General features: G+C 42.8%; 1 protein-coding gene and 1 long non-coding RNA gene across 2 annotated transcripts; both read right to left on the bottom strand.

Annotated features, from left to right (window-relative positions):
- Window positions 1–215: 215 nt before the first annotated feature.
- LOC123657954 (peptidyl-prolyl cis-trans isomerase G-like) lies at window positions 216–27,292 on the bottom strand. Its single transcript, XM_045593433.1, has 14 exons — window positions 27,131–27,292; window positions 25,569–25,641; window positions 20,812–20,913; window positions 16,667–16,730; window positions 11,522–11,593; window positions 11,135–11,200; window positions 10,031–10,115; window positions 8,076–8,300; window positions 7,041–7,433; window positions 5,985–6,051; window positions 2,363–2,438; window positions 1,351–1,353; window positions 1,134–1,212; window positions 216–354 (listed from the first exon to the last, which is right to left on the bottom strand). The coding sequence occupies exons 1-14, from the start codon at window positions 27,244–27,246 to the stop codon at window positions 294–296; spliced, it is 1,482 nt and encodes a 493-aa protein (XP_045449389.1). The 5' UTR covers window positions 27,247–27,292; the 3' UTR covers window positions 216–293.
- LOC123657882 lies at window positions 8,909–10,095 on the bottom strand. Its single transcript, XR_006743794.1, has 2 exons — window positions 10,031–10,095; window positions 8,909–9,226 (listed from the first exon to the last, which is right to left on the bottom strand). It is a non-coding gene; the product is annotated as an uncharacterized LOC123657882 (long non-coding RNA).
- Window positions 27,293–27,377: the final 85 nt, after the last annotated feature.

The raw sequence follows: 27,377 nt of genomic DNA, 5'->3' as shown, positions 1-27,377 counted from the left end.
TCAGCTAGTTATAGTTTATTAATAATCTAATTATATCGCAGTAAATTAGAAATAATTTTAAGCATGATTTTGATTGACCGTTGATTGGTCAAGGGGCGTGGCTCAGTAACAGCGATGAGTTACAATTTTCTAAACGCGAATACACTACTTGATATGGGACATATCAAATCTACATCCATATGACACAATACACAATGCAGTAAATATACTTTGACTTCAAGTAATTGTATGAATTTATTTGTATTGAAAATAGAATGGATAAACTAAAGGTATTCGGTGTAGGCCTTGTTACTTCAGTTAGAAGAAGACGTCCGGCGGTCACGTTTCGCTCTCGAACTGCGGGAACGCGCCTCTCTGTTATTTAGAAGAAAAGATAACATTTTATCGCTCGATAACATATCTACTGAATAACTCTTACATTTATTAATTAATAGTTACATATAATAATAAAAGTGTATTCGGGCGAGTCGAACGGAAGTTGAGAGGGAGAAATAAGTTAGATGTGATAGTGAAGATAGAAAGAGTCGTGTGGCCTAAAGCACTCATTTTAATAATAATAATAAAAACTCTTTATTGTACACCAAGAGTGAGCAAGGCGGCCTTATCGCTAATGAGCGATCTCTTCCAGGCAACCTTTGGGCAGAGGAAATGGTATATATGTGGACAGTTTAGGTGTACATCATCATCATCATCATCATTACAGCCTATCACAGTCCACTGCTGGACATAGGCCTCCACAAGTTTACGCCAAAAATAACGTGAACTCATGTGTTTTGCCCATAGTCACCACGCTGGGCAGGCGGGTTGGTGACCGCAGTACTGGCTTTGTCGCACCGAAGACGCTGCTGCCCGTCTTCGGCCTGTGTATTTCAAAGCCAGCAGTTGGATGGTTATCCCGCCATCGGTCGGCTTCTTAAGTTCCAAGGTGGTTGTGGAACCTTGTTATCCCTTAGTGGCCTCTTACGACACCCACGGGAAGAGAGGGGGTGGCTAAATTCTTTGGTGCCGTAGCCACAAAGCACATTTATTTTTCATACCTCTAAGTTATGGGGGGGTAAGGGGGGGGGTTAATAACATGTTTCAAAACATCGTTTGGGGGGTCAGCTGTATGAGTGTACGTCACATGTGTTCACCTGCTGCGACTGCGACGTCTCGCGCCTCGCGACGACGACGACGACGACGAACTGGACGAGCGCGGCTTCTTCTTCGATTCTATTCAACACAGAACATTACAATAATCAGAACATTAGAATAACACAGCAAAATAATACTGTTTTCGAGCAGTATTGTGTTCCTGTTGGTGAGTAAGGTGACCAGAGCTCCTGGGGGGGGGGGGATTGGGTCGACAACGCGCTTGCGATGCTTTTGGTGTTGCAGGCGTCTATAAGCTACGCTAATCGCTTACCATCAGGTGAGCCGTACGCTTGTTTGCCGAACTAGTGGTATAAAAAAAGCCTGTTTTATCGGTCGTGGATAAGGTTTATCCTATGAATAAGTCAGGATTAAACAAAAACCGTTAGTGTCGGAGCACGTCCTAGCTTTATTAATACAGTCGCAGGACTGTCGATTTGTAGTATAAAATAATAAATCGCCTGTGATGTTATAATGCATTTATAACAAAAGGCATGGGTGTTTTAGATCCCATGGATGTTAATTTAGAACAAAAAAAAAAATGCATAATATATGTATTTTGAATACAGGTATTCCGTTCAGTGACGGATAACTTAAAATCTAAATTAACTTTTGCATAGCTATATCTGCTGAAATGATAACTACAGTGGACTTATTGCGAGATTTACAAAATTGCGTATTTTAAGGCCTGGTTTACAACTTGTAGATAAAGTTTATCCTGCAAATAAGTTATGATTAAACTTTAACAGCAGGACGTAGAATGGACCATTAGGACCTGTTCCGCATCAATCAATGAACTACAAATGTTAGATATATATGTCGAAGAGGTGTGTGGACAGTCCTGACTCGGTTGGTCCATACTCGGAACGTGGTGAAGTCAGATGATATGTCAGCACAACCTTTTTATATGCCACGCAAACGAGAAGCGTGTCGCATCGCTCGTTCTCACTATTTAAAGGCGGCGCGTCGACTACTCTAACAGCTAATAACTGACAACTGACGTTATCTGAATACACCCAAGTCAAACACTTGACGTTCCGTATTCATATTCTGCGACATATATTTGTAAATTGAAATATAGTGGGATTCGATGTTAAGAATGTTTTGTTGATTGTTTTGATTGAGAAGCTCTTCCCGTAAGCCGGCGCCGGCGGCAGTAGACAACCTATAGAGCGCTCTCTCTCTCTCTCTCTCTATATATATATATATATATATAGCGCAGTAGACTCACCCTCGCGCTGGCGCTGGCGCGACTTGATGAGGCGCACGATCTCCAGCAGCTCCTTGCGGGCCTCGTCGCGCTCCGCCTGCGGGGCAGTCGCTACATGTATATCAATCACACTACACACATATCAATCACACTACACACATATCAATCACACTACACACATATCAATCACACTACATGTATATCAATCACACTACACACATATCAATCACACTACACACATATCAATCACACTACATGTATATCAATCACACTACACACATATCAATCACACTACATGTATATCAATCACACTACATGTATATCAATCACACTACACACATATCAATCACACTACATACATATCACTCACACTACATGTATATCAATCACACTACACACATATCAATCACACTACACACATATCAATCACACTACATGTATATCAATCACACTACACACATATCAATCACACTACACACATATCAATCACACTACACACATATCAATCACACTACATGTATATCAATCACACTACACACATATCAATCACACTACATACATATCACTCACACTACATGTATATCAATCACACTACACACATATCAATCACACTACACACATATCAATCACACTACATGTATATCAATCACACTACACACATATCAATCACACTACACACATATCAATCACACTACACACATATCAATCACACTACACACATATCAATCACACTACACACATATCAATCACACTACACACATATCAATCACACTACATGTATATCAATCACACTACACACATATCAATCACACTACACACATATCAATCACACTACACACATATCAATCACACTACATGTATATCAATCACACTACACACATATCAATCACACTACACACATATCAATCACACTACATGTATATCAATCACACTACACACATATCAATCACACTACATGTATATCAATCACACTACACACATATCAATCACACTACATGTATATCAATCACACTACACACATATCAATCACACTACATGTATATCAGTCACACTACACACATATCAATCACACTACACACATATCAATCACACTACACACATATCAATCACACTACATGTATATCAATCACACTACACACATATCAATCACACTACACACATATCAATCACACTAAACACATATCAATCACACTACATGTATATCAATCACACTACACACATATCAATCACACTACACACATATCAATCACACTACACACATATCAATCACACTACACACATATCAATCACACTACATACATATCAATCACACTACACACATATCAATCACACTACACACATATCAATCACACTACATGTATATCAATCACACTACATGTATATCAATCACACTACATGTATATCAATCACACTACATGTATATCAATCACACTACACACACATGTATATCAATCACACTACACACATATCAATCACACTACACACATATCAATCACACTACATGTATATCAATCACACTACACACATATCAATCACACTACACACATATCAATCACACTACATACATATCAATCACACTACATACATATCAATCACACTACATGTATATCAATCACACTACACACATATCAATCACACTACATGTATATCAATCACACTACACACATATCAATCACACTACACACATATCAATCACACTACATGTATATCAATCACACTACACACATATCAATCACACTACATACATATCACTCACACTACATGTATATCAATCACACTACACACATATCAATCACACTACACACATATCAATCACACTACACACATATCAATCACACTACACACATATCAATCACACTACACACATATCAATCACACTACACACATATCAATCACACTACATGTATATCAATCACACTACACACATATCAATCACACTACATGTATATCAGTCACACTACACACATATCAATCACACTACACACATATCAATCACACTACACACATATCAATCACACTACATGTATATCAATCACACTACACACATATCAATCACACTACATGTATATCAGTCACACTACACACATATCAATCACACTACACACATATCAATCACACTACACACATATCAATCACACTACATGTATATCAATCACACTACACACATATCAATCACACTACACACATATCAATCACACTACACACATATCAAACACACTACATGTATATCAATCACACTACACACATATCAATCACACTACATGTATATCAGTCACACTACACACATATCAATCACACTACACACATATCAATCACACTACACACATATCAATCACACTACACACATATCAATCACACTACACACATATCAATCACACTACACACATATCAATCACACTACACACATATCAATCACACTACACACATATCAATCACACTACATGTATATCAATCACACTACACACATATCAATCACACTACACACATATCAATCACACTACACACATATCAATCACACTACATGTATATCAATCACACTACATGTATATCAATCACACTACACACATATCAATCACACTACATGTATATCAGTCACACTACATGTATATCAATCACACTACACACATATCAATCACACTACACACATATCAATCACACTACACACATATCAATCACACTACACAAATATCAATCACACTACACACATATCAATCACACTACACACATATCAATCACACTACACACATATCAATCACACTACATGTATATCAGTCACACTACACACATATCAATCACACTACACACATATCAATCACACTACATGTATATCAGTCACACTACACACATATCAATCACACTACACACATATCAATCACACTACACACATATCAATCACACTACACACATATCAATCACACTACACACATATCAATCACACTACATGTATATCAGTCACACTACACACATATCAATCACACTACACACATATCAATCACACTACACTTACATCAATCTACATATATATAGTCAATCTACGTAATTATTCATACGTGACGACCGCGCCGGTGTGGCGTGTGCCGTGTCGGCGGCGCCGAAACACCTGTCGCGGGCTCGATTCCCGCTCCCAGCGGATATTTGTGTTTATACAGATATTTATTTCCAGTCTGGTCGTTAGTCCTCGTATGTCTCCCCACCGTGCCTTGGAGAGCACGTTAAGCCGTTGATCTCGGTTGTTATCGTGTACACCCGATAGCGATCGTTAGTCATGGTAGGAATATATCCGCCAACCCGCTAGTGCGCGGAGCAGCGTAGTGGATTTAACTCTAATCCCTCTTTTACATGAGAAAGAGGCCTATACCCAGCTGGGTATAGGATGTTACAGGCTGATATTATATTTATTGATACGATATTAATACGTAAAAGCAAAAAAATTTATTCAAATTTAAAGAAAAATATATAGTCATTATTATCATATTCAAAGTTGAAAATTGTTTTATAATCACTATTTACGTTATCTGTGGGAAGTTACTGATATGATTTTATTTTTATCATCAAACTTTATCCGCGAGATTCGCAATCAGTAAACAAATACTGTATCTCCCGATAGCAACACAATCGCGACGCCAAGGCACGAAAACATTACCTTTTTCTTTTCATCATCAGCGGACTTGGGCTCAGACTGCTTGTGTTCGAGTGACGGTGATTTGGATCTGAAATAACACCATATATTATTAAAATATTATCATAAAATTTATTACAAACATCCCACTGTTGAACGAAGATTTCTAAGTAAAAGAAAACAGGTTAAAATGTTATTGTAAACGCCATCTATAAGCGACCGTTACTCTAGATAAATGAGATTGTATTAATCTACGATTTTTTGTCTATATGGATTTTATTTTTATTTTATTTTTTTGGTAGATAAGGCAGTAAGCCTTTAAGTCCGCCTTTTGCGCAACATGCTATGTCAAGTTGTGTAATAAGGTTTAAATAAACAAAATTAACTTCTTCGCTCAGTTGTAAAACGTTGACATACTGTTTCAGATTGATTTAATATTATTTCGTTTCGATTACTGGCTTTGTTGAGACATTATTGTTTGATATTATCTTTTATAATAAATATTAATATAAAAATTATTATTATTATAAAATTTGATAAAACTATTAAAAATACTATAACTAACCGACTAAGCTCCTAACAGTCTTACTGTATGACATATCTTTAAACACTTTCAAATCCTCTTTCTCATAAATACTGTCTACTGTGTCACATTTTTCCTGGCAATTATATATATATATATATATATATATATGATAAATAAACACATGAGTTCAGTCAATTTTTGGCGCGAACTTGTGGAGGTGTATATCCCACAGTGGACTGCGATAGGCTGTAGTGATGATGGTGAGTAATAAAATAAATATTTACAACACACGGTCGTCTGTTCCTAAAGTAAGCAACTTAATGCTTGTGTTATAGGTAACAGCCAACTGGTATATAGCTACATATTATTATTATTTTTTTATAAACATACTTATAAATATTACATATATAAATAAATATTTATTTATGATACCCAGACTCGGGGTGGGAATCGAACCCCACAACCCCCTGAGCAGAAAGCAGGGTCACTACAAACTGCGCCAACGGGCTAATCAAATGTCAACACGGTATTTATATATATAATTTCGAACCTACCTATCCTTATTATTGGAATGACCTTTCCTGTCCTTATCCTTCTTCCTCTCATCTCTACTGCTGTCTTTCTCCCTCGATCTCTCTCTCCTATCTTCCTTCGCTCGCCTATCACTCCTCTGCTTAGACCCGTGCCTCTCTTTCGATCTATCACGTTTATCCTTGTGTCTATCTGAAGATACATCTTTAGCATTATCTTTGGACGCCTCGCGACGATCTCTGCCTTTGTATTTTTCCTTCTCAGCGGATTTTTCGCTTTCATGTTTTTCATCTCTTTGTTCAGTTTTGTTAGAATTCTTGCCTTTGTCCTCTTGTTCGTGTTTTTCCCTTTCGCTTCTGTGTTTGTCACGTTGTGTGTCTCTGTGCTTGTCGAATCTGTCTGGACGGTCGTCTTTCCTGTTACGATATACAAAAGTACATTACATTAAGAATGAACATTTAAGAAATAATCACAATTAACACGCCCTAGTTCTTATTTCGATTACTCACTTCCTATTAAATATACAAAACATACTTTTAAAGATTTTATCAACATTAACAAGTGATTAATGGTATTACATCCGGATCGCTGTCTTAAAACAACGCTTTATTTATAAAACAGTAAACCAACCAAACAGTTCAATTGCAAACTCGACATCATAAAAATAATAATCATGATATACCTTTTTAAAATCCTTGTATTGTGCCCTTCAATTTGATACCCATATTGTAGTATTCGAGAAATTTTTTTTTTTTTCATTAACTACAATGGCTTCGCGCAGCCGCCATGTTTGATTTTTTTTTAACGTCACCTATCTAAGAACACTTGGGCAGCTAAGACGAATCTAACGATACCTCAATTATGTAAATCCGTTCAGTGGTTCTGGAAATATGAGGTAGTAAAGAATATTACATACAAACATACATACATACATACAAGATATGCGCGAAAAACATAACCCTTCCTTGGCAGTCGGGTAATAACCTTGAGCAGTCATTTTTCGAATATAGAAACCATACTCTGAAGGTCATCAATGTATAACTAAGAACGGAGCTCACCTGGGCCGCTCCTTGTTCTTAGTGAACTGGCTGCGCAGTAGGCTGAAGGGGTCGTACTCGCCGTGCGAGGCCGGCTCGTGCGACACGTGGGACACGTGAGACACGGCCGGGGCCGCCACGACCGCGGACTGCGGCCCGGGGCGGCGCCCCTCGCGTAGTACCCGCCCCTCACGCCCCTCACGCCCCGCACGGTCGTAGTACGGCCGATCGGACGGTGAAGTGCCGCTGGTAGAGGTGTGTATATATATATATATATATATCGTCTGTTCCTACCTTGAGCGACTTAATGCTTGTGTTATAGGTCCGACTGATAGGAGCCGACTGTTATAGCAATTTTTTTTATAAATATACATAGAAATAATATATATAAATACACATATTACACTCATAGTCATGTGGGATAGAGCCCGCAACCCGCGGAACAGAAAGCACGGCCACTACAAACAGAGCCAACGGGCTAGTCAAATACTTTTCATCGATGTACATGCTTACAATTTGTAACTTTTTTAATGGTGAACAGAATATTGATTTAAAATTAATAAATATATATATTTTTTTATATACACGACTATGTGTGTGTGTGTGTGTGTGTGTGTGTGTGTGTGTGTGTGTGTGTGTGTGTGTGTGTGTGTGAGTGTGACCAGATTTCATTAAACGAATCTACTGCTTGAGAAGTTAAAAACTACTAAATTCTACCAAAAGAGAACGAAAAAATACGAGTACTAAAATTATATTACTACATTTCTTCGCTGTTATGTTACAAAGAAGAAGCATAATATTGTTTTTTTGATTATAACAATAAAACAATAAGATGAACAAGAAAACACCATAAATTAGATAAATTAATGTTTATTACTTGAAATTAAAATCTACAAAAATATAGGTATCTTTAAATTGTGATCGAGTCATGGGGTCTTCTTCTTTATGTTGGGTAACATTGTCATAAAGCCGTTTGAGTCCATTAATTTCTTTCATCACCCATTCTACTTTTTATTGAAATTTTGTGTTTTACTCGGGATTGATAACTGTGGGAAGCCCTTACATTCCAAGGACAATAATATTCAATCCTTAGTACTTATGAAATACAGCTTAAATTGGCTTTTTTAATAAGAGGCTCATATAAAATGCCTCCGGGAAGTACATTGAGGTACCTAAAAACAGTATTACGAACTTCAAAACACGTATTTAAGTTTCATGTGCTTAAATAGAGTAGATCGGGAGATTATACCCTAAAATCGTTTCATCGGTATTTATTCACCAAAATCGCGAGTTCCACCGTTAAATCGGTAATTTTTACATCACTGGCTTACAACATTAAGGGTTACGAAAAAAATTAAAGTTAAAGATATACCTACCTAATCAAGTTTTTCAATACACGTAGGATTCCCCAAACAGTTATTCTCCTCGAACAGTTAATATTAGAAAGAGATAGTTACATTCCATTCGATGAAAAGGGGAATAACCCACACTTTTTCGAGAGGTTTGCCATATATAAGAAAAAAAAGTACCAGAATAGTTGAAAAGCGTGAAATCTACCAAAATATACCAAATATTTTTTACCTACTAGATACTGTTCCCGGTACCTCGAAATCTACCAAAAAAAAAAAGTATAAATCTACTGAATCTGGTCATGCTGGTGTGTGTGTGTGTTTTTTTTATGTCACTATGTCGGCAAACAAGCGTACGACTCACCTGATGGTAAGCGATTACCGTAGCTTATAGACGCCTGCAATACCAGAAGCATCGCAAGCGCGTTGCCGACCCAATCCCCAATCCCCCCAGGAGCCCTGGTCACCTTACTCACCAACAGGAACACAATACTGCTTGAAAACAGTATTATTTAGCTGTGATCTTCTGTAAGGTCGAGGTACTGCCCTAGTCGGGCTGCTCCACGTTTCGAGCAGGAAATTCCTATTGTGCCCTACCTCAGTTAAAGTGTGCGTGCGCTCACTCACCGCTTCGGGTTGACGCCCAGCGCGCGCGCCAGCAGCTCGGCGCGCTCGGCGCCCGCCAGCGGCCGCGGCCGGCCCGCCGCGCGCTCTGCGGGACGGCACTCTGTTCACTCTCACTCGCTTGGATTTTATTTATAAGCATATTATATTTCATCTCTGACTTTTTTCTATTTTAATTTAGTCTTTTTAGGGTTCCGTACCCAAAGGGTAAAACGAGACCGTATTACTAAGATTTGCTGTCCGTCCGTCTGTCTACAGGCTGTCTCATGAAACGTGATAGTCAGAAAGTTGTAATTTTCATCGATAATGTATTTCTGTTGCCGCTATAATAACAAATACTAAAAAACGGAATAAAATAAATATTTAAGGGGATACGCGGACAACAAACGTGATTTATATCTCATTAGCAACAATCATAGCCAAGGTACTTGACAGTATGCTTAACTCCGATTTGGATTTGTCTCAATTATCCACAAAAAGTGCAATCCTGAGTTTAAAGCATGCTGTCAGATATTACATAGCTGTTTATGCCAGCTTTTTGGATCTGACAAAAGCATTCGATCTGGTTATGTACAACATCCCGTGGAACAAGCTACAGCAGGTGGGAATGCCTGCAGAATTGATTGGATTTACTTCAAATTTGGCACGAATATTATTAAGAAGTCGGGTCAACATATATCACGTGCTATATTTCACGTGCTGACAAATCAGGGCTGTATTAGATATAAGATATAGATTAAGGTAGTTTTAAGTTTACTAACATTAGACTAGTGTTTTTCTTATATATGTTACTAACAAATATGATCTTTAAGGTCGAAATAAATGATTTTTTTTTTTATTTTTTTTTTTTTTTTTTTTTTTTATATCTTACAAATTATCACGCTATCACCTACCGGGAACGAGCAGTGAACCTTTATTTCTTCAACGCATTCTGTAACAATGTGTAATCTAACGACGCATATTTGAATGTTGTTGTCAATATTAATTGAAAACAGTAATGCCAAAACTTTACCACAAACAAATTGTTTGATTATATGCTATCTGTCTCTCTCTTTCTTAGTTATGGACAAATATTTAACAGATACACATTATGTAAACAATACATACCGTCGTGCTCAATGTCTTCTTCGAAGTCCAGCGCGTTATAGTCAACTTTCTCATGACGTGATTGATCTACAAGTAAATAAAATAAACAACAGTAATTATATTTATGTATTGTTAAATAAAACGAACAACTATCTCCTAATTTTATTTACGTTTGAAATGAAGTTTTTTATAATTATATATCCACTAAAGTACAAGATTTAGAAAGAACAAAAATGTAGGTCTTTTTTAAATTTTATCTTGTATTATACGAGCTAGTATAGAGCAAGGCAGTTCTGCATAAATCGGCCTTGCATCGTGAACTATTTCTGTTTCTAGTTTATTTTGGAAACAAAATAATAAATTAACTTAACATATCTATGGAAATATGCATTATACATAGTTACATACCCAAAGTAGAGTCACACTCTCCCTCCTCTTTGTCCCCCCGCGGTCTTTCTGGAGTCCCTTCCTCACCTTCTCCTAACACGTACAAAAGAAAATTATCAACACTCATTAAATCTTGGACCGTTGCAGTTGTGACATTTAAACGATTACGAGATATATTTTAAATAGGTAAATAACTAGATACTGACAGTGTTTGTTACACCTAACTAGTTACTGCTATTATTGTATGTAAAGATATAGAAATAAAAATTAAAGTATAACTATATTTTATAATATTTAAAGGTTACGAGTGAGCTCACGCACGCGCTGCATGGTAATGATGATACGTATAAAATGCTGATCGGACGATATGTCTGTGAAACGTACATGTTACATGTACCCGGGCGAAAAAATGAGTGAGTTGTGGATAATGTGAGCTAAACTAAAACAAGAGGGAAACTGACATAAAACGTAACGGCTAATTTACAAGATGAACCCGACAATTGTTTAGTTATTGGGCACTTCTAAAATTACATTTTAATAAAACCGACGATGTGTTTTCGTGGACGTCGGGTTAATGTGATTTTGAATGTCTTTACCTAGATCACTGACACTTTTATCATTTTGTTCTGGTTTTTCATCTCATATTTTTTAAAACACGTAATATATAGTAGTGTTCTGCTCATTACTGCTGGAAGGCGGAAGGCGCGAGCGCCAGCCTCGCAGCCGCCAGTTAGTAGATGGCGACGTAGTGATGGACATCGTGATAGTTGAGGCTATTAATTTGGCTTCGTTTACTAGGCTGTCCGAAACCGACTTTAGTCGCTTGTTATTCTTGTCGATATCTTGTCCGAAACCATCCGATATGTTCCTTGTGTGGACAGGGGTGGATATACTGATGATGATAGCATCAGAATATCCATCCGACGTAACGTATCGTATTGTACCGTACAGATAAGGTTCCATATCGTAATATACCACTCACTTCCGTTGATCCTGTATTGCGTGCATATTTCCGATTTTTATTTTTTAATATTTAGCTAGCGCAACTTCTTAGAAGGCTTTGGTGCTGTCATCTTGCACTGAAACGTGAATTGTCGTCATTGGCAATCCAGGTAAGTCCGAGTGCTTTCGTCAATTCCAGATGTATGAAGTTGTAGACATTCGGGGAGCTGGGTGCTACATCAACATTCTCGAGCAGGAACTTCTCGAAAATTTTCGAATATTAATTATTTTAACGGCCCCCAGTAGGAATTTTTCCTGTGTCGGGGGTCCGGAACACAATACACAAACGCCCAGACCACGACAAACTGCCCAATACAAATGTTTGTACTATGGACAGTACAAATGTCTATCGTTAGCGGGAATCGACCCCGATATCGCCAGCGCAATGACCAGTGCTGTGACGCGCTAACGCGTCGTCAAAAAATCCTACTCCATTGAGTAAATTGGTTGAGTCACACACAAAGCGTCATCCATGTTAAAATGCTGCTCGAACACTTTTGCTGCTGTAGGAAAACGATGGCCCTTATCAAAAACGAGCTGCTTAAGCATCATGATTGCTAAAAACGGAGCTGAATTTGTGCCATATGTTATTGTGTCAAGCTGACATCTGTTTAAATGTTGATTCGAATTATCTCGCCAAACTATGCATAGATTGCGTTGGTCATCAGGATGCACAATTACTCGTCTGTACATTTTTCCAGGTCTGCTGTGAAAAATATTGTCTCCATTTAGAAACCAAAATCAAGTCCTTTTGTAAATTTGGGCATCAGTATAAAACATCGTTCAGACTTACGAATGTATACCCGATGCATTAAACACGACTCTAAGTTAAGTTGTTAGAGTCGGGCCTTTCAATGGCGTGGTACGGCATACAATACACTGGTGTCAAATTGGCTTTTGTTATTGAATAATTATTAATGAATATATCCATTTAGATCACATGATTCGATCTAAATTGATATATTCATTAATATATATTTTTTATAATTATAAGCATATTTTGAGTTTTTTCGAATTTCGGTTCAAGCTGAAAAAAATGTGCGCATGGTGTGGGTTCAGATGATCTTAACGTCTTGCCTATTACACATATATACATATTTTCCATTAGATTGGCGAAAAGTAGTCATCGATAATCGTCAGGCGATATTTCCTCACTTTCCTTGATATCTTCAATGGACCAAAATTTGTGAATGATGTCAATGTCCACACTTCCGCATAGAATTCAGCCTAGCCGCGTCCGTTGCGCAATATGCATGTTGTCATTTTCCTTGATGATTCCTCCCATGATTATCAAAGAATTAGCTTGTAATAAATCTATTGTTTTGCTATGGTTTCGAGAATGATTTGTTTGGTAGATTGTTTACTGCGTAATGCACGATAAAAATGTCTAGATTAAGCTGTTACGAGTCATGACAAGATGATATAGTGATGTTCATAGTACCCTTGCAAATCCGGCTCGAAGGACCAAAAAGATTTATGTACTATAAATATATACAGAGTGGGGATGACAATACGACAAAAATTGATAACACAGGTAATACTAGTTTATAGGAGTATTTCAAAACCATCAAAAAAGTTCTAACGTCAAAATCAAAAAAATGATTTTTTCAAACAAACTAAATAAGAAAAATATAATAAAATTATACTACAACATGTGTGCCTATAGGTTCACTGACCTGTTATGACGCGCGGTGACACAACGAACTACTACGAACTAGGTACGTTGGTTTGTTTGGTCGGTCATTGTAGGTTAATAAATTTTTAAATTCTATCTAAAATAATTATCTTCTTATAATTTAATTCATTAATTTTGACATGATGTCGCCATTAGTGGCCATATTTTTTAATTTATTAAAAGGTCTAATAATTCTATTTTTTAACTCATCAACTGTATTTACGTCTGTTGAGTACAAGTCGTTTGTTACAAAACTTCACATAAAATGCGGGATTAAGCATTGATCTTCCCGTCTCCTCTGAAAAGCATTTGAAATAGTGCGGCCATCGGTTGGACAAATACGGGTGTTCCCATATCTCTCCCGGTACTTCTGTATTGCTAAATTAGCCTTGCCGTGGCATTCTCCGTAAACAAAAAACATGTACTCCGAAGCTGTGTAATTATAACGTGGCATTGTAAATAAAATAAAAACTATTCTTACTATTAACACTAGCGCCTAATTTCGCACAATTCACCTCATAACTATTAAACTAGGCATTTATTCTACGTTAATGTTCTTGTCACTATAAAAATAAAGCGTTAAAATATCGCACAATCACTCCAAGTCTTTCGAGATAATCCAATAATTAATTAAAACGAATAAAACTCGTGCGCATATGTAGAAAATTGACAAATCAACGCGTATGACATCAAGAAACATGAGTACCTAAATAAACGGCACAGAGACCACTGGCCGCTTGTCGCGTACGCGGCAACTCAGGGAAAAACCAAAAACAGGTTATAACATGTTTTGTTTACGCTAGCCTACGCACCAGGGCTGACAGATGTACGATTTTAATCGATACGATTTTTTTTTTTAATTTTTACTCATGTACGATCGCTAGACTAAAATCATACGCAAAATGTACGATTTTTATATTCCTATTACCTGGAAGCATTTCATAATTAAAGAAACATCATTCACCGGCAAGCTTGAATTTCGTTAATTTCCCTTACTTGAATGAACCTAACACTTTTATATGAATGAGGACTCTTTGAAAAATCATATAAAGGCTGTATTTGTTTGCTTTCTAATGAAACTTATAATTTATCTTGTGGCAATAATTGCGACTTGAAAAAAAAATACATTTTGAAATAAAAAACAATTTGAAAATTATAAAACACTGGCTCAATTTGCTTTAAATTTGTTATGTTTTCCCCATTACAGTGCAATCTGTAATGTGAACGAGAATTCAGCGAAGTTAATTTAATCAGAACAAAACTTAGAAACAGTTTATCCAATGATACCCTTAAGGGCACATTATTAGCCTAGCAATTAATAAGAAGAAACGAAAATGATACGAATTTTAAGCCAACAAATTCTTTTGTTAAAAAATATGACCACAGAAAATTTTGTATGAGTGTGACAAATTTTTCTAGCAGCCCTGGCACAGCCAGTTGTCCTTTACACCGTTAGACGTTCTCAGGGTCATTGCAACACACGTGCCACGTTGATTGTTTTTTTCAGCTGTTGCAAGATTTAATATTTTAATGTAATAACGTGGTATTTTATTATTAATAATTGTTGTTATTGTTATTTGTTGTCTTTATCGCATTTGTTGAACTGCTCGAGCAAAAGTTTCGCGAATATTTTGATCTTGAAATAAATATAGTCAATGAAATACTTAAATTTATTAAATATTGTTGATATGCCATATGTGCTCCCCGTGATATTACCTACTTGCAAAAACTATGTTAGATTCAGAATTTAGATTTTGAGAATTTAAAATTTAAGCATTAAAAGAAACAATAAATTTTTAAAAAACAAACAATTATAAAAAGAAAATTATTAGAATCATACTGAATATTAAAACTATTTAACAAATGTTTTTAATATGTCTTAACACAACACTGACCTACCAAAATAGATAACAATTTTGCACGTTTTTAAATTACGCGTACGCGTAATATTATGTTTGTACCGATCGCGCTCAAAGGGTCGTTAACCTGCGGGTGACCGTTTATTAATATTATACAACACGTAGTAATTTTAAAAAATGAAAAATCATATTTTTTGACTAAACTACTGGATGTATTTTATTGATTTTTTGTATGTGGGCTTGGAATATCATTACATATACGATGTCAAAGTTATTGTCGTATTGTCATCCCCACCCTGTATATAAAAGGTATAGAAATAAAAGGAAAAGTATCAATATATTTTGTAGTTTTTAAAGGCTATAATCTCTTCTTTTTATTGTAAAGCATTAATATTGAAAAGTGTAGAAGCTACATCATCTCTCATTAAATTACATGGAAACTATGTCAAAAATCTGGCAGATAGACTCAGTGAGATACGAAAACTCAACGAGAAGTTTCCTTCCTAAGAAATAACAAGAAATGCTTCGTCTATGTATATTTAATATGCAACGTAAACATATTATATATTTTCTCCAATTAATTAATTCTTTGATTAAATTTACTGCTTTAAAGTAAAGGCTAATACTCACTGCTGTGCTGTTGCGCGACTGTACTTTTTGGTTTATTTTGGTCAACAAACTCCCGGTCCATTGGCTGAAATAAAGATGTGTAATTTTTAATTTACCAAAACAAGCTGTTGTTTTCAGGTGCTGGGCAAAAGCCCCTTAGATAGTGCTAATCTAATCTAATACCGTTTAAGCTACATCGCGTACACGCTTGAAGTTTCAAACTAACGTCGATTTTTCGGAATATTTTTCTTCGTCAAGACATATTTTAAGTCTATATTATGCATTTTTAAATAAAAACAAATAATACAAAGATCTTTCAGTTAATATCTGAGTGGTCTATTCCGGTGGGTTTAGAGTGCACGCCACTCTATACCTTCTCTACAATACTGTGCGACTGACTACTGGCGGCCGTGTGCACGCACCTGGGCGCGGGGCAGCTGCACGACGCGGCGCTGCGCCTGGCGCCAGTGCGGCGGCGTGCACTCTATACCTTCTCTACAATACTGTGCGACTGACTACTGGCGGCCGTGTGCACGCACCTGGGCGCGGGGCAGCTGCACGACGCGGCGCTGCGCCTGGCGCCAGTGCGGCGGCGTGCACTCTATACCTTCTCTACAATACTGTGCGACTGACTACTGGCGGCCGTGTGCACGCACCTGGGCGCGGGGCAGCTGCACGACGCGGCGCTGCGCCTGGCGCCAGTGCGGCGGCGTGCACTCTATACCTTCTCTACAATACTGTGCGACTGACTACTGGCGGCCGTGTGCACGCACCTGGGCGCGGGGCAGCTGCACGACGCGGCGCTGCGCCTGGCGCCAGTGCGGCGGCGTGCACTCTATACCTTCTCTACAATACTGTGCGACTGACTACTGGCGGCCGTGTGCACGCACCTGGGCGCGGGGCAGCTGCACGACGCGGCGCTGCGCCTGGCGCCAGTGCGGCGGCGTGCACTCTATACCTTCTCTACAATACTGTGCGACTGACTACTGGCGGCCGTGTGCACGCACCTGGGCGCGGGGCAGCTGCACGACGCGGCGCTGCGCCTGGCGCCAGTGCGGCGGCGTGCACTCTATACCTTCTCTACAATACTGTGCGACTGACTACTGGCGGCCGTGTGCACGCACCTGGGCGCGGGGCAGCTGCACGACGCGGCGCTGCGCCTGGCGCCAGTGCGGCGGCGTGCACTCTATACCTTCTCTACAATACTGTGCGACTGACTACTGGCGGCCGTGTGCACGCACCTGGGCGCGGGGCAGCTGCACGACGCGGCGCTGCGCCTGGCGCCAGTGCGGCGGCGTGCACTCTATACCTTCTCTACAATACTGTGCGACTGACTACTGGCGGCCGTGTGCACGCACCTGGGCGCGGGGCAGCTGCACGACGCGGCGCTGCGCCTGGCGCCAGTGCGGCGGCGTGCACTCTATACCTTCTCTACAATACTGTGCGACTGACTACTGGCGGCCGTGTGCACGCACCTGGGCGCGGGGCAGCTGCACGACGCGGCGCTGCGCCTGGCGCCAGTGCGGCGGCGTGCACTCTATACCTTCTCTACAATACTGTGCGACTGACTACTGGCGGCCGTGTGCACGCACCTGGGCGCGGGGCAGCTGCACGACGCGGCGCTGCGCCTGGCGCCAGTGCGGCGGCGTGCACTCTATACCTTCTCTACAATACTGTGCGACTGACTACTGGCGGCCGTGTGCACGCACCTGGGCGCGGGGCAGCTGCACGACGCGGCGCTGCGCCTGGCGCCAGTGCGGCGGCGTGCACTCTATACCTTCTCTACAATACTGTGCGACTGACTACTGGCGGCCGTGTGCACGCACCTGGGCGCGGGGCAGCTGCACGACGCGGCGCTGCGCCTGGCGCCAGTGCGGCGGCGTGCACTCTATACCTTCTCTACAATACTGTGCGACTGACTACTGGCGGCCGTGTGCACGCACCTGGGCGCGGGGCAGCTGCACGACGCGGCGCTGCGCCTGGCGCCAGTGCGGCGGCGTGCACTCTATACCTTCTCTACAATACTGTGCGACTGACTACTGGCGGCCGTGTGCACGCACCTGGGCGCGGGGCAGCTGCACGACGCGGCGCTGCGCCTGGCGCCAGTGCGGCGGCGTGCACTCTATACCTTCTCTACAATACTGTGCGACTGACTACTGGCGGCCGTGTGCACGCACCTGGGCGCGGGGCAGCTGCACGACGCGGCGCTGCGCCTGGCGCCAGTGCGGCGGCGTGCACTCTATACCTTCTCTACAATACTGTGCGACTGACTACTGGCGGCCGTGTGCACGCACCTGGGCGCGGGGCAGCTGCACGACGCGGCGCTGCGCCTGGCGCCAGTGCGGCGGCGTGCACTCTATACCTTCTCTACAATACTGTGCGACTGACTACTGGCGGCCGTGTGCACGCACCTGGGCGCGGGGCAGCTGCACGACGCGGCGCTGCGCCTGGCGCCAGTGCGGCGGCGTGCACTCTATACCTTCTCTACAATACTGTGCGACTGACTACTGGCGGCCGTGTGCACGCACCTGGGCGCGGGGCAGCTGCACGACGCGGCGCTGCGCCTGGCGCCAGTGCGGCGGCGTGCACTCTATACCTTCTCTACAATACTGTGCGACTGACTACTGGCGGCCGTGTGCACGCACCTGGGCGCGGGGCAGCTGCACGACGCGGCGCTGCGCCTGGCGCCAGTGCGGCGGCGTGCACTCTATACCTTCTCTACAATACTGTGCGACTGACTACTGGCGGCCGTGTGCACGCACCTGGGCGCGGGGCAGCTGCACGACGCGGCGCTGCGCCTGGCGCCAGTGCGGCGGCGTGCACTCTATACCTTCTCTACAATACTGTGCGACTGACTACTGGCGGCCGTGTGCACGCACCTGGGCGCGGGGCAGCTGCACGACGCGGCGCTGCGCCTGGCGCCAGTGCGGCGGCGTGCACTCTATACCTTCTCTACAATACTGTGCGACTGACTACTGGCGGCCGTGTGCACGCACCTGGGCGCGGGGCAGCTGCACGACGCGGCGCTGCGCCTGGCGCCAGTGCGGCGGCGTGCACTCTATACCTTCTCTACAATACTGTGCGACTGACTACTGGCGGCCGTGTGCACGCACCTGGGCGCGGGGCAGCTGCACGACGCGGCGCTGCGCCTGGCGCCAGTGCGGCGGCGTGCACTCTATACCTTCTCTACAATACTGTGCGACTGACTACTGGCGGCCGTGTGCACGCACCTGGGCGCGGGGCAGCTGCACGACGCGGCGCTGCGCCTGGCGCCAGTGCGGCGGCGTGCACTCTATACCTTCTCTACAATACTGTGCGACTGACTACTGGCGGCCGTGTGCACGCACCTGGGCGCGGGGCAGCTGCACGACGCGGCGCTGCGCCTGGCGCCAGTGCGGCGGCGTGCACTCTATACCTTCTCTACAATACTGTGCGACTGACTACTGGCGGCCGTGTGCACGCACCTGGGCGCGGGGCAGCTGCACGACGCGGCGCTGCGCCTGGCGCCAGTGCGGCGGCGTGCACTCTATACCTTCTCTACAATACTGTGCGACTGACTACTGGCGGCCGTGTGCACGCACCTGGGCGCGGGGCAGCTGCACGACGCGGCGCTGCGCCTGGCGCCAGTGCGGCGGCGTGCACTCTATACCTTCTCTACAATACTGTGCGACTGACTACTGGCGGCCGTGTGCACGCACCTGGGCGCGGGGCAGCTGCACGACGCGGCGCTGCGCCTGGCGCCAGTGCGGCGGCGTGCACTCTATACCTTCTCTACAATACTGTGCGACTGACTACTGGCGGCCGTGTGCACGCACCTGGGCGCGGGGCAGCTGCACGACGCGGCGCTGCGCCTGGCGCCAGTGCGGCGGCGTGCACTCTATACCTTCTCTACAATACTGTGCGACTGACTACTGGCGGCCGTGTGCACGCACCTGGGCGCGGGGCAGCTGCACGACGCGGCGCTGCGCCTGGCGCCAGTGCGGCGGCGTGCACTCTATACCTTCTCTACAATACTGTGCGACTGACTACTGGCGGCCGTGTGCACGCACCTGGGCGCGGGGCAGCTGCACGACGCGGCGCTGCGCCTGGCGCCAGTGCGGCGGCGTGCACTCTATACCTTCTCTACAATACTGTGCGACTGACTACTGGCGGCCGTGTGCACGCACCTGGGCGCGGGGTAGTTGTACTACGCGGCGCTGCGCCTGGCGCCAGTGCGGCGGCGTGGCGGAGCGCTCGCGCGAGCGAGAGCGGGACGGCGTGCGGTAGCGCTGGGGACAAGGAGAAGGTTCTCAATTCGACTGTTGTTTTATGTTAACCTCAGTCATTTTTATTGGAAATCGGTCCATTGCGATAATTCTTTTTTTATCGAAAGCTGGTGCTTGTCATGTGGTTCCATTTGAATTTGATCGAGATCTGATGACTAGTTTTTGAGTAATCTTTGATAACGCGTATTTACTTGGCATTTTTTGTCTACCTACATTGTATTACTTATCGATGTAACTAAAGTCGGTTTTTTTTTCGCTTGCGAACATACACAATAATAAAAAAAAAACGTTGATTGTCGGCGTATCAACGCGTAACTCGCCTACGAGGGTGCGTTTTTAAGTTCGCGGAATGAAAGCAGGGGGGGACGCTAACCCTGGTACCACTGTCGCACTTCGAAACCCCATGGTTATGGAGATATCCATGGTTAACGTTTTGAGGTTAGAAGAATTTCGCAGCTTCCACACATTATTTTCACATTTCACGCGCATTTTTTCACATTTCACACGCTATTTTCACATTTCACACGTTGTTTTCACGTTTCATAAGTTATTTTCAAAATAAAAACGATCTCGACTCCAAGATCAACAAACGATACAACCTACGTCACTCATGCTCCGTTCCGTAGTTTTCACGTGTTATTTTCACATTTCGCACATGATTTTAACATTTCACAGGTTAATTTAATGTTTTCCCACACGGTTTTTTAACAAACGATACGACTAATGTTTAACAACTGAAAAATAGGTGTTTTAATACAAAATGACAGGCCACTTATCGTTTCGCTCCAAAACAATGTAAGCATAAATTCGTTGTTTTTGTTTAAATAAGTGTAAAGGCAAAGGTCTAAGACCATACAGCCTTGTTTCATGTTATGTTTTTTACTTAAATATATTTTATTTTTATTGTTTATATTTAAAAGTGGGCTTCGATATTTTGAACCACACACACACCTACCGCCCAGACCTGGCCTCGAGTGATTATTACCTCTATCCAAAAATGAAAAAAGAGCTGCGGGGTAAAAAATTTACCACCGATTATGAAGTTAAGGAGGCAGTTTCAGCGTATTTTGAAGACAAAGACAAAACATTTTTTTTATGAGGGTATAAATAAATTAATTGAAAGATCTGAAAAATGTGTCCGCCTTGCAGGTGAATATATTAAAAAGGAAAAATAATTTGTATTCAACCCCTTACCCTTCATTCCGCGAACATAAAAACTCTCCCTCGTAAGATACGCGAAACTAATTATGAACTGTACAAATCATCATAAATTTCACAGTACAGAAATATAACCTGGAAAATCCCCGCGTTATATGGGGGAATGCCTGTGTTATAAGAGGGATTCACTTCAGCCTATCGCAGTCCACTGCTGGACATAGGCCTCCCCAAGTTCGCGCCACACATCCCGGTCTTCCGCAATCCTCATCCAGCCTACACCGGCAATTTTACGTAGATCATCGGTCCAACGGGCCGGAGGACGTCCCACACTGCGTTTGCCAAGACGCGGTCTCCACTCTAGGACCCGTCTACTCCAACGGCCATCGGTCCTGCGACACAGATGACCAGCCCACTGCCACTTCAACTTGCTAATTCTGTGGGCTATGTCGGTTACTTTCGTTCTCTCGCGGATAGTCTCATTTCTAATCCTGTCTTTGAGAGAGACCCCAAGCATAGCCCGTTCCATTGCACGTTGTGCGACTTTAAACTTGTGGACCAGTCCCTTGGTCAGTGTCCACGTCTCGGCTCCGTATGTTAACACAGGCAGGACGCATTGCTCGAAAACTTTTGTCTTCAAGCATTGCGGAATCTTCGAAGTGAAGACTCGACGGAGTCTGCCAAACGCCGCCCAGCCCAACCGGATCCTCCTATCGGCCTCCTTCTCGAAGTTGTTGCGGCCTAGTTGGATAGTATGGCCTAGGTAAATATAATCCTGAACAACTTCGAGAAGGGTACCATCGACCGATACCGGTATCGGTATGACTTGGTTGTTAAACATAACTTTCGTCTTATCCAAGTTCATACAGAGACCGACACGTCGGGAGGACTCGTTTAGGCCGGCCAGCATTTGGCCTAACTCATCCAGCGTCTCCGCAAAGATGACAATATCGTCGGCGAAACGAAGGTGAGAGATGAATTCACCGTTGACGTTGATGCCCCGTTCCCCCCAATCCAAGGTCTTAAAAACATCCTCTAGCGCAGTGGTAAACAGTTTCGGTGATATTACATCCCCCTGTCTTACCCCGCGCCGGAGGGAAATAGGTCTTGTTCTTTGGTCATTGACATGAACGGTCATCGTCGCCGCGTCGTACATAGATTTTAGTACCTCGATATATCGCCAGTCGATATGACATCTCTGCAGAGAGTCCAGGACAGCCCAGGTCTCGACGGAGTCGAAGGCTTTCTCGTAGTCCACAAATGCCATACACAGCGGTTGATTATATTCTTCCGTCTTTTGGATAATCTGCCGAACAGTATGGATGTGGTCCACGGTGCTGTAGCCATTTCGAAACCCAGCCTGCTCTGGTGGTTGGAATTCGTCGAGTCTTCTGGCGAGACGATTCGTAACAACCCTCGAAAACAGCTTATAGACGTGGCTCAGAAGTGAGATCGGTCTGTAATTCTTTAACAGAGACTTATCGCCTCTCTTAAAGAACAGCACCACCACACTCCTGGACCACGCCTCCGGCGTGGTACCTCGGTGGATGACGGCGTTAAATAGTCTTGCCAAGGCTTTCAGGACAGGTCGCCCTGCGGCTTTAAGGAGTTCAGTGGTAACTCCGTCATCCCCCGGGGCCCTTCCGTTTTTAAGCTGCCCGAGCGCTGCACCAATCTCATCCTCTTCGAAGTCCGGGATACACTCCGAATAATGGCGCAACAATGGTGCCCGTGGATCTTCGGTGTCCCAAGTCGCAGGCTTGCGTGCGCTCGACGAGTACAGCTGTCCATAAAAATTCTCAACCTCTTCTCGGACCTGAGGGCGAGAGCAGACGGTTCTGCCATCTGCTGTTTTAAGCTTCGCAAGAAGGCTTCTCCCCAATGGTCTTTGGAAAACTTTGGACCCCCTATTCTGCTCAATCAGAGTAGCAACCTCTCTCGTATTTGAGCAGCGGAGGTCTCGGCGAATAATTTTCCGTACCCTCTTGGAAAGAGCCCTCTGTTCTGGCGAAGCAGCCGGCAACTCGCGCCTCTGCCGCATCAGATCCAAGGCTTCGGGAGAAAGTTTGGACTGCTTCGTTGGCTTTGTTGGTGGAAAGTGCCTGCGACCCAGTGTACACACCGTCTTCACCACGTTGTCGGTTATCTCGTCCACGTCGCTAGTAGTTTCCAGCGAATCGAATCGGTTTTGGACTTCCAACTGAAACTGCTCGGAGCCACATAGTATTTGGGGCAGCGTAGGTCGGAGAGTAGATTTCATCAAGCGGGTCCGCTCCTTTCGGAGACATATATTCAGAGTGCCCCGTACTAGCCGGTGGTCGCTGCCGGTGTTAAACCTGTTAACCACTGAGACATCTCTGAATATATGCCTTTTATCCGCTATGATGAAATCTATCTCGTTCCTCGTCACAGTATCGGGGCTTTGCCATGTCCACCTCCTTTGGGGCTTCTTCTCAAAAAATGAGTTCATCAAGAAGAGCCCCTCCGATTCGAGGAAGTTGACAAGCGTCTGCCCCCTGTGATTCCTGTGCCCCAATCCGTGTGGTCCGATGCTCGATCCGTCGCGGCCTTGTACTCCCACTTTAGCGTTGAAGTCTCCCATAACAACGCTGTAGAAGGTCGAAGTAGTGCCATGTATGGCCCTTGTGATATCTTCATACAAGGCTTCGACTTCATCGTCAGAGTGTGCCGAGGTCGGCGCATATACCTGTATCACTTTCAGGGAGTACCTGTCGGTGAGCTTAAGTACAAGGTACGCTACCCGGGTCGACACACTACTGACTTCCACAACGTTGTTAGTGAGAGTCTTGTGAACCAGAAAACCGACGCCACCTTGGGAAAGCCCATCACCTTCACGGAAGTAGAACAAGTGCCCGGAGTCCAGGATCATCGTGTCCTCTCCCTCTCTTCGGACTTCAGACAACCCCAGTATGCTCCACTTAATGTGACTAAGTTCTACCTCAAGTTCGGTGAGGTGATGGTCCAACCGTAGCGTGCGTCCATTATACGTAGCCAGGAATATTTTTCTATGGCAGCCTCCCGTACCCCGGTGATTCTTGGCACCCTCTACCCCACCGTTACCACGGCCGCTGCCGTAGCCGGGAATAGTGGGGCTGCCGGGAACTGAGGGCCTTATTTTTAAGTTCGAACTCATGGGGGATTTTGCCCATAGTCACCACGCTGGGCAGGCGGGTTGGTGACCGCAGGGCTGACTTTGTCGCACCGAAGACGCTGCTGCCCGTCCTCGGTCTGTGCATTTAAAAAGCCAGCAGTTGGATGGCTATCCCGCCATCGGTCGGCCTTTTAAGTTCCAAGGTGGTAGTGGAACTGTGCTATCCCTTAGTCGCCTCTTACGACACCCACGGGAAGAGATGGGGTGGCTAAATTCTTTAGTGCCGTAACCACACAGCATAAGAGGGATTGATATTACGTAATATGAAAATGCGTTATAAGAGTACCGTGTTTTAGAGATCCCACCACTTTTCTTATATAATTGTACTTACAAACACTCCGCGTCCTTTTATGATCCTGCCACTGCGGGTGTACGTGTGGCGTTCCCTCTCACGGTAACGGGTCCTTAAATGAAACGAATATACAAAATTATACCGATTATTGTTAAAAGGATTCATTTCTCTACATATATGCCTGGTTCATACATGCCTGCATTATATGTGCGTTTTAAGCTCGGACCCTCTCCAAAAGTTCTGAATACCTTACTCGCCACCACGGGGACACAACACTACTTTGAAGGCCCTATATCAGCCTTTCCCAAAGTGGGCGTTAACGCCCCCTTGTGGGCGCTGTAGACCTAAGAGACTCGGAAAAAAATAGTGGCGTTGTGTAGAGGCTGGGGGATTGGAGGGAAATCATGTTTCACAATAGTTTTTATATTATAATCGATTATGTTTGTTTTATTTTGAATAAAAGATACTCTGTCTAATAAAGTTGCGTTTCTATAATCATTATCATTGGTAAGTGTAGCCCGTAAGAGTTAACTTGAGACCTGAGCGCCTCTGTGTACTACCTACTGCGCCCAGGTTCCAAGTTAACTCTTGCGGGTTGTAGTAAAAGTCTCGTTTAGAAATAATGTTTAATCTCCGCTAATATAGCTCGCAATAATTAATTTAATTTGAAGTTATAGTGGTTTTGAAGATGGTGAAAAATGGGGGGCAATATAAAATAATTTATTCTCAAAGTAGGCAGTAGACAAAATAAGTTTGGAAACCGCTGCCTTATATCAATCAAATAAGATTATTTAAACTAGTGGTCGGCAATGGTCGAAATTCGCCCATAACTAATTTAAATTACAAGTGTGAAAAAAAAAGGTTCTGTTTATTTTTTTGTTTATTGAATGAGCCTGTTCGGTCAATTACCGAGCATTTAGGTGTTGCTCAGCAAAACAACATCGCACATGCATGGCGCTGCACTAAATAAATTGGGCCAACGCCGCGCATGTTGCTTCAGTGCATATTTCACCGTGTCTATAATCGGATGCGCTCATTAACATTCATTAACATTAATAACATTTAAATCTAATAAACATCTTGAACCTATAGCTCTTTCTAATTTTAACATTTAAACATAAAACATTTCGCTTAGGCTCAGACGCCCTATATTGTGGTCCTTCGAGCCGGATCTAAACCAGCGACCTATGGATTGTATTTTACTAATAACTATATGTATTGTAATTAACGAATTTATTATAGTTATGTTTGACATTCAGTAAAGACAACAATATTGATCTATAATCTATTCTCAATTTGACCACAGACTAACAATAAACAAAAGAGTGTATACGCGTGTGTGTGTCAAATACATGGTAGTGTGTGTAATGTTTTTTTTAATCGATTTAATGTATTTTTTATGCATAATTTAAAAAAAAATCATTCTGCTCTCCTTCTCTTTACATAGAGATTACTACTACTACTATAGTGTGCGAAATTTCATATTTCTGCGTCCGCACAATCTTCGTAAAAAGGTGTATAAATTTTTTGCTTCTGTATTAATATAGAGATATTGTGTGGCTATTTTAGCACCATGCAAATCATAAATAAATCATATAAACCTGTCTCTATCCCTCCTATAGTCATTCCTATCCCTATCCTGGTCACGTCCACCTCTCATAAGGAACCTGTTTGTTGGCACTTCAGGTATTTCCCGGGGGTCTATCTTGGATGTCATCACCAGGGGATGTGAAGGTGCTTCTGGAACCTCTTCATCAGCTGAATGGTCTGAATGATGACTAGAAAAAAAAACCAACTGTTTCATAGAATATAAAGTAGTAGTGTAAGTTTTACTCTTAACTTTCTGAT

This window comes from Melitaea cinxia, chromosome 11, assembly GCF_905220565.1.
Source record: "Melitaea cinxia chromosome 11, ilMelCinx1.1, whole genome shotgun sequence".
Classification (NCBI taxonomy): domain Eukaryota; kingdom Metazoa; phylum Arthropoda; class Insecta; order Lepidoptera; family Nymphalidae; genus Melitaea; species Melitaea cinxia.
The sequence above is the reverse complement of the archived record's forward strand: the minus strand, read 5'-3'. Positions and strand labels throughout refer to the sequence as shown.